The sequence below is a fragment of the Tupaia chinensis genome, unplaced genomic scaffold (genome assembly GCF_000334495.1).
Source record: "Tupaia chinensis unplaced genomic scaffold, TupChi_1.0 Scaffold000448_1, whole genome shotgun sequence".
Lineage (NCBI taxonomy): Eukaryota > Metazoa > Chordata > Mammalia > Scandentia > Tupaiidae > Tupaia > Tupaia belangeri.
Genome location: NW_006159953.1, coordinates 1,136,255 through 1,145,232, shown reverse-complemented (window position 1 = coordinate 1,145,232; position 8,978 = coordinate 1,136,255). Strand labels below are relative to the sequence as shown.

The following is an 8,978-nucleotide window of genomic DNA, read 5'->3' as shown; positions in this document are numbered from 1 at the left end:
GCCCCCCCCCCCCCCCCCCCCATGCCCCATCTCGCTATCTCTATCTGGTTAAAGCTAACTCATAAAGAGGTTAAGGCAGAAGTGTGAAGGAGAGTTGGCCTAGGCAATAAGAACTGTACCCAACCACCTCCAAGTCTGCTATTAGGCACAAGAGCAACAAACTTTAGTAGGAATGTGCAGGGAAAAGGATTTGTCTGACAAGAGAAGGACTTCCATGACAGGAGCCAAATACCACTAACTCCCCTAAGGCTTAAGCCAAATGATTACTGTGCATATGTGGAAACATTTTTGCTAAGGAAACAAAAGTACTTTAATGAATCACAGAAATCACTGGATATTCAGAAATAGCTTCTTCTTCTTCTTCTTTTTTTTTAATTCCCCTTGCTAGCTATCTTCTTTAAATACAATGACTCTTCCATGTTCAAAAACACAGTTAGAGCTTATAAGGGACCAGGACTGCAGGGTAAATGTTGCTGAAGTGCTCTGCCTATTAAAGCAGCATGTTCTGTTTTTGCCACTTTTTTCCTTAATTTACTCAGCAGATTTAAAAAAAATATTTCTCAGAGAAACTTGGAACTTGGGTTCTTAGCTTATTTGGAAGAGGATGAATCAGGGTATGTGAGACTGAGTTAGGATAAGGAAGACATTCCATAGATCTTTTATATATTGTATTTCACTTAACTCTCTCACATAAACAGTTTGTCAAAATAAGTATTACTAATTCTGATACACAAAAACTCATTTATTTGACCAGGACTGTCTAACTACTGTAGTAAATAGCAGAGATGGGATTAGAAGCTATTTCTATCTGACCACAAAGCATAAACCAAAGAGAATTGGCCTATAGATTTATGACAACTAAAAACAAAAATAGAAGCCCACAATCAGCATGACATTACATGCTAACTAGAATAGTCTAAACGTATTCATAACATTACAAAAATTAGCGATATTAACATATATCACAGGCATGGTTGTTAAATAATGCATGGGTCTTAAACATAAGAGTATATAGGTATTGGCAGGTGGCATGGTAGTTAATGAGCTGGATTGTCACATGGTTGACAGCAGTTCAAGTCCTGGCCCTGGCAACTTGCTTTCTCACTTCCCCACACCCTACCTCTCTGTGAAAATAATTGAGTATTGACGGGATGGGGAGGTGTGGTGTTATCTGCTGAAGATATTTTGATCAACAGGTCTGGGGAGAAATGTTCACATATCAAAATGGTCTCATTGTAAGCCAAACAATATGATTGAAAGTATATACAAAATAAAATAAATAAATAAATAAATAAATAATAATGATAAATAAATAATTTGTTAAAAATAAATAAGTGAATGTATATCTAGATAAAACTGAACTTCTATACTTAAAAATGAATTGTCTCCTTGGTAAATAAGATACATGATACAATTGCCTGTTATGCGAAATATAAAATAGAATTTTTCTGGAAATGTTAATTAGGAAATGTGAACAGTAACAATCTGTGGCACAGGGTCATATCTTTTGATTCAGTACTTGTTTGCTTTTGGTTCTTTCAAAAATTTTTCTTAACAGTAAGGAGGAGCAAACGAAAAATACAATTACTTAATCTGATGAGTTAATTTTATGTGCACTTGCCTCTAAATTCATCATCAAAAATCAAACCTACCTCTTCCAAGGGTGAAAACTTTCCAGTTCTGATGATGTTCTAAAAAATGTGCCACAAGCTGAGAAGCAATTTCAAAATTTGCATTCCCAAAATATTTGAAGCAATGATCACATTATGAAGGTATCTGTTCTATCTCAAACTGAATACTTTGAATGAAACAACAATTCCAGTGTATAAACTATTGGTATGTTTAATCTTGTTACTAGACTTAGGGTTTGATTTCTGTCTTTCTAAAACTATATATTCATTAGTCATCCATTTATCTAATACTTAATGAATTCTTAATTTGTGTCAGTACTTGTGAACTACTTGGGGACACAAATGTGAAAGACATCTGTTCCTATACTCAAACTCCTCATAGTTGGAAGAGTACAGTAAGGGCAATGGTAAAGAAGGAGAGCCTCATGGTTCATGCACATGGCTAATTGTATAACTTCTCTAAGCAGATAATGCCCTAAAATTTAAGAATAAGAAACATAAGGTAATTTTGTAAGTAAATGAACTTACTTTCTTATTTGTAAGGCAAAAGAACGGAATGTAAAAGAAAGAGAACTAAAATGGGAAAGAGAATTCAAATAAAATGAATCCCATAATCTAAGCAAGTCACTGGACCTTCTGGCCCATGGCATCTTCTTCTGAAAATAAGAAATTTTGACTTGATTATCTCATAGGTCTTGTCCAACTCTATTGCCTAATAAGTGATATGCCGGCACTCTTTTGACAAATTCACACTTAATTTTTTACATTGGCCACATCTTCTAATATTGCAGGATGCTAGCCAGAGAACCCCTACAGACCAGTGAAGACTAATTCATTTCCAGTCATGGGTCATCTAGCTCAAGTCTTGGGAATTAGCTATGGTGCTGCATTTATCTATCTTCACATAAACCAGAAAGCATACAGCCTTAATATCCCCCTTGCCCATCCTCCAAGGACAAGTGTTTTGGCATACTAATTCGGTATACTTTTAAGCGAAAAAGAATCTGTTGAGTTTTTGACTCTCTCTTTCATCTTTTACTAAAGTAAGAGAAAAGTCACAAAGAATTCACTTAACCCCCGCCCCCCCAATTCAGACCACACATATAAATTACTGGTATAAATTTGGTATCCTCTGAATTATCAATAAGTATGGCATTTATGAGTCAACCCAAGAACAGCTGTTTGGTCTAACGTTTAAAGACACTCTTAGGGTCCTCCCAAATGAGTGGTCAAAGCAGAAAACCAGCTGTTTAAAGAGAAGTATTTTGAAAGGCTAAGGACAGAGCTTTGCCCAAAACTATTGCCTTCCTCTCTGCCAGAGCTTGAAATTCAACAATTAGATAGTTTTTTTTTTCCTAATAAAAATGTTATGCTGAATTTATACTTCAAATTATTAGCCCTTATTGGATAATTTCATTTTGAGTTTATTTATTTATTTATTTATTTTGTGAGCAGTAAACAGAACTTGTTGGAACGAGGTCCAAGTTAGGCATACAAGGTTTAGAATGACAGTGAACAAATGCACAAATTTGCCTTAAGATCTTGCCTAGGCATCACATACGTCATAACTTCCTTCTCACTGTAAATCCTCTTTGCAAGATAGACAGAAATACACACTGCCCAACAAGGTCAGTTTGACAGCTCTCTGCATTAGCCTGAAGCAACAATATACAAGAGTGTAAAGCATAACCCTCTGAATATCCTTGTCTCCTACAGTGTGGGCCACATCTCTGCCATCTCCAACTTTGTGATAGATAAGATTTTACAAAGTGTGAAGTAAAGTAGGATCTCTTTGCATTATTTTTTTTTTTTGAGAGATTTTTGCTATAGAGCATGTGTGCTCACTGGACAGAGAGAGACAGAAAGTGAGAAATTAACCCACAGGGGGGATGGTCACCACCCATCCTTTCTCCTCTATTCTCCTCTTGGTATCCTGAGTGGGCACACACACGTGCCCAGCGTGAGGCTTACGCCACCTGGTCGACTATGTGGAAATCCAGCAACATAACCATTATGCTATATGCTGGTCCCATTTCCTTGCACTTAACCAGAATACCCTCTATTTAAATTTCCAAGTGTCACCCTACTCTAGCATTTGACTTCTTAGGTAATGACATCCTCACTGAGTGATTTCATTAATCGCAATCCTCCTCTTACCACCACTATTGTAATCTCCATTCTGGTTGACTGCCAGAGATAATAGTTCAGTTATTTTAACATTTAATTTTTCCTCTGGCTTTGAATTTTCTGGCTGGAAAGTTATTGGGAGCATAAAGTGGAGGGAAGCTATAAGTTTCTAAATCTCTGCAGTCAAGTTAATTTGTATAGTGTATAATTATAGGAGCTGTTCTTTTTCAAAGAAGGCCTGTATAAATTCTTCTAAGTCCACTTAAGTCCTTGCTTACAGTTGCAAGAAAATTAGATCCTCTGCCTTAAATAAGTTGACTGTGAATTCAAACTATTTAGGTTATAATTGTATTCTTTCCTCTTGACAAATCTAAACTTATGTTGGAATAATAATGATATGTGAGGCACTTAAAACTGATTGTAAATATCGTTTTCTACATTTTATTTTAAATAAAGAAATGCTCATTTGCTAAGTGGATATTCTGTCTCCTCAACAAAGCATGGATAGCAAAAGTCATTAGCATAATAGGAATGCTTGCAAAAGGCCCTTGGAATGCCTAAACTGAAAATGTACACTACCAAGGACTTGGAAAGAATCTCAAACTCCAAGGCCAAAGAATCTACTGCATATTAATCTTCTTTATCAAAAAAAGTTGATTAGGGTAGGAAAGGCAAAAATAAGCCTATTGTGCAATAGCAAAAAATAAAAAAATAAAAATCAGCGTGGGCCTGCGAGGAAGGGTAGAAACAGGCTACATTGGGAAGAGAACAATCTGGGGGTCCTAATTTTGTCACCAATCAGCTTTGAAATCTTTAGCCAGGCATTTCAGGCCTATGGACATCCATTTTCCATTTGTAAAAGGAGGGGATGAAACATGTTTTCCCTGTTTGCAGGGCTTTTTTCCCTGACAAACAATCTCAGAGCAGCAGTTTTATGACTTAACCAAGGTGGCAGAGTCCAGAGAAAGTTGGAAAAAAATCCTTACGAACTTCTTACTGGAGTTCTGCCTCCCAAGAGCACGTAATTCTTTTGAGTGAAAATATGCATGCAGATTCATCCAGCTGTTACCCTTGGAAAGGACAGAGTAAATATGTTCTAACTTATAAGAAGCCCAAAGTGTGATTACTCAGAACCCCTATGCACAAATGAAAAACGGTTGATTGTTCTGTCTCATCTATAGACTATAGACAATTCTGAAAGCTTTAAATCTCTCTCTAGAGTTAACACCAGTAGTGTGGGGGAGGATTTAGACAACAGACTGTCTGCATTTAAGATGAGAAGTCTCCTGGGTATGAAGGGAATCTATGATTTCATATTTTTGCCCTCAATTTTTCCTGACACATATTTCGAAATTTTCTCTTGATTCTTACTGTCACTGCTAGAATACAAGTGCATTCCTTTCTGCACACGTTCTGCAGTGTCATCAGCCTTCAGAGCATGTGCTAAGAGACTGAGTCAAGGGTTCTCCTGAGGAAATGTTAAAGATTGAAGAATTAAGGGTATGAAGAGACAGTGGGTTGGGGAACAGGTTGTTAGCATCCATTAGTAATTTCTGGCTATACAAATCACACTATAATATTTATGCATGGCCATGTAATTTCTAATAATGAATGTCAGGGACTGTTAAATTTATCCTTCAGATGTATTTGCAGACTATTTTGATTCATTTAGCCTACTGTATACCTAAGTAACACACTGCATTGCAGCCTGATGCATATGTAGTTAATGACATCTTTAGGGTGCTCACCTCTTACCCACGCACAACGTATCATATGTTTAATAAATACTTAAAAGTTTCAAGTGTACAATGTGCTTTTAGGGGAAAAGCTGGGAGTACACATGCCTAGAGAATGAAGTTCTGCTATTTCAAATAATTTTCAAAGTCATTTTTTCATACGCTAAGAGAGAAACTATACCTAAATGTAAAATCTATCATCATGAGCTATTTTGCTACACTAATTTACAAAAACTTCTGACTTGAGGGGAAAAAGTAGTTCAAAGATACACTACAACAATTTAATGCAGCAATACTACAAAACTTTAACTTTCTTTTTCCTAGCATTTTGTAAATGATCATTAAAGTTTCTTGATTACTTTGCTATTCTATTCCTTTTCCTTTTTTCTCCTCAACAAATCAATTTTTTCAAACACAGTAGGACTATAGTCCTTATTTTTGTCTCCCAGCGAGATGCTATTAGGGGTCACTTCCCATGTACGGAGAAAACAATCTTCATGGATAATAATGATAAAACCTTATGGAATGCAAAAACAACCAAAATATGTATTCTCGGATGACTGCGTAAGGGCCAAGTCAATATTAGTCCCACTTCACCCACGCACTACATAGTCTAAAAATGCTGTCAGCCTGATAAGAATGTCCTGATTTACTCTTTTTTCAATAAAAAATATAGGTCATCAAAATAAACTCTTAACAATAAAAGAACAGTAGTTATACTGCTGAGTCTCTTTTCATTTTGCTAGCCAGTTATGGTCAAATCATTGCTTTACAAAAAAAAAGAAAAAGAAAAAAAGAAAGAAAAGAAAAAAAAGAAGGAAAGAGAGAGAAAGAGAAAGAAAAAGAAAGATGGAGAGACAGAGAAAGAAAGAAAAGAAAGAAGAAAGAGAGAGAGAGAGAGAGAGAGAGAGAGAGAGAGAGAGAGAGAGAGAGAGAGAGAGAGAGAGAGAGAGAGAGAGAGAGAGAGAGAGAGAGAGAGAGAGAGAGAGAGAGAGAGAGAGAGAGAAAGAAAGAAAGAAAGGAAGGAAGGAAGGGAAAAGAAAGAAAGAGGGAGGAAGGAGGGAGGGAGAAAGGAAGGAGGGAGGGAAGAAAGGAAGGAAGGAAGGGAGGGAAAAGAAAGAAAGAGGGGGGAAGGAGGGAGGGAGAAAGGAAAGAGGGAGGGAAGAAAGGAAGGAAGGAGAAGAAAGAAATCTGAACAAGCCATTTTCATAAAAGCAACACAAAAATTTCCAAGCATAGTATCTCTCACCTAAATTCTGTGGCTGACTCAGCCTCATACCTACCCAAGCAAAGTCTAAATATAATATAGCCTAAATATAATATAGCAGAAGTTTATCACTGGGTAACTCAGTAATGATGACAATTCAGTTTTGGTTTGGTTTGGTTTGGTTTTGGGTCATTCTTTAGTTTGTGATGGTATTGAGGAAAGAATACAATTTGGGATCCCAGTCTCGGGGCTACTGTAAAAGTTGGGTTAAGTATTTGGAGTCATTTATTTATTATGGGAAACTAACTTTTATGATGGCTAATTTGTCCTTTTTCTGATACTGAATTTTACTCTCTAGCTCAAAAAATACGAACCAACCTCCACTATATATTTATGTTTTAGTGAAATTAATTACACAATGCTTAAACATAAAACCTTCCTCACAACTTCTTCTATAAGTTTTAAGGGGAAAGAAATCGTTCTGAATGTTTAGTAAAGTTTAAGTCTTTGTCCCCATGATGATTGATAACTGAATGTCTCTACAGTCTCAGAGATGGAGGAAAGGGTACTTTATCTGGGACTGACAGTTTATAAAATGCTTAAAATTGGTATCTCGGGTCTCTGTGCCTGCCTTGCCTTACTTGAACCTAAATGGTTTTCCTTGTTACTTATAATATCTTTCGTACCGAAAGCTGAAGAAAAACATAATAAAAATGTTTTAATCTGTCACCCTTGAACACAAATCACAAAATGCTTTGCCATTGCCCCCCCAAATTAATTTTGCTTTAAATTGTTAAAGCTGCTGACTATTAAAAAAAATAATAGCGAGAAAGTAGGGCTTTTTCTTCTTTTGTCCTAATTGGTCCTGGTGAAACTGGTACATTTTAGCAGATGAAACTGGGGCATGTATCCTTCCAGAATCAACTGAATTTTACAGTTCCTAAATTTTAAATGGAAAGTTACGATTTTTTTTCCCAAAAAGTACACTATAAATCTAGCAAAGGGACAGAAGTAGAGGAAAAACAGAAAATAAAAACCAGATTAATTAAAGAGCCAAACCCTTAAGGTTGTAATGAAACATACGCTTCCTAAGAAACTTCGAAAAAAGAACAATAAATTCTGTGAATGGTCATTTCTTAACCATATCTAGTTATATTTCTTACATTTTATCAAATCAGTTCATCCTAATTCCCAGTCTGAGAACTCTGTTTTCGTATAGCTCCTGGTTACAAACATACACTTTTCCCTTTTCTTCCCTCTGACTGTAGCAGTAACTAAACCTAGACACACTTTCTGCTGCGTCCAGGAAGTCAGGTCTAAGGGCATGTAGCATCAAATTCCCCAGAGCCTACGCTCCCTTAGCTACCTTATCTCCTCAAGTCCTGGTCTCTTTTTAAGAATATTTCCAGTTCGTTACTCTTGGCATGGGGAACACCCAACATTTAGAGACCCAAGGTAATTATCTCTCAGCTGGGGACACAGTCAAACTGATTCCTTACTATAACAAGTTCTGTGCTTTGATGGGATGAGACAATGAATGAAGAACCTTGTAATCTGTCCCTTTCGTCTAAGTCGCGGTCTCAGGGAGACGGACTGTGGACAGAGAAGTTCAAGTAGCACTGGACAGATGTTGCACTAGACCAACGTTCCATCAAAGTCCCAGAACGGTGATTTTATGAGTTCAAGACACTCCTCTACCTCTGTGACACACTTCATCTTCTTAATCACAACTACACACTACCTTTCCAAAGAAACAAAACAGTTGGTTTAAAGTTTACTCACATAGTCCTAAGACAGATGCCCTTGGAGAGCTTCAGAGAACTGAGTCCCAAGAGCTAGTGTGGCTATGAGGGGCAGCCTCGGAGCTCCGGTGACAAGGCTCAATAAAGCCCAATAAAGCCCCTAGCCAGGTACTGCCTCTTACTGAGTCCCTACCTGTCCACCCGGCTGCTCTTCCCTTCCCCAAGCCTGTCTTCCTCTTCTGATGGCTTTCTGCTCAAAGGCGCTCCCGAATGTCCCAGAGCATCCTCCGTGCCACCCGTCTCGGCGGGATGTCGCCGGAGCCCCAGACCGATACTCGGTGCCCCTCGCCTCCGCCCCCGGCTGGCTGCCCGGTCGGTGACTCACCTGCTGGCCAGGTTGGGGCGCCGGATGGTAGCAGGCTGTGGGGCAGGTTGACGCTGCCACAGGGTTGGGCAGATACTGGGGCGCGCCATACGGCTGGGGGTGATACATCACCTCCGCACAACTCATGGCAGCCGGGGCAGCGGCGGCCCC

At 38.0% G+C, this 8,978-nt stretch overlaps 1 protein-coding gene across 3 annotated transcripts in view; it reads right to left on the bottom strand.

The window, feature by feature from the left end:
* Positions 1 to 8,972, bottom strand: part of VGLL3 (vestigial like family member 3) — a 48,143-nt gene extending 39,171 nt beyond the window's left edge. For all 3 annotated transcript variants that reach the window (XM_006155337.3, XM_006155338.3, XM_006155339.3), the window contains exon 1: positions 8,829 to 8,972. In XM_006155337.3, the coding sequence (XP_006155399.1) occupies positions 8,829 to 8,954 (126 nt within the window). In that variant the 5' untranslated portion in view covers positions 8,955 to 8,972. The remainder of the gene's footprint in view (positions 1 to 8,828) is intronic.
* Between the last annotated feature and the right edge of the window lie 6 nt (positions 8,973 to 8,978).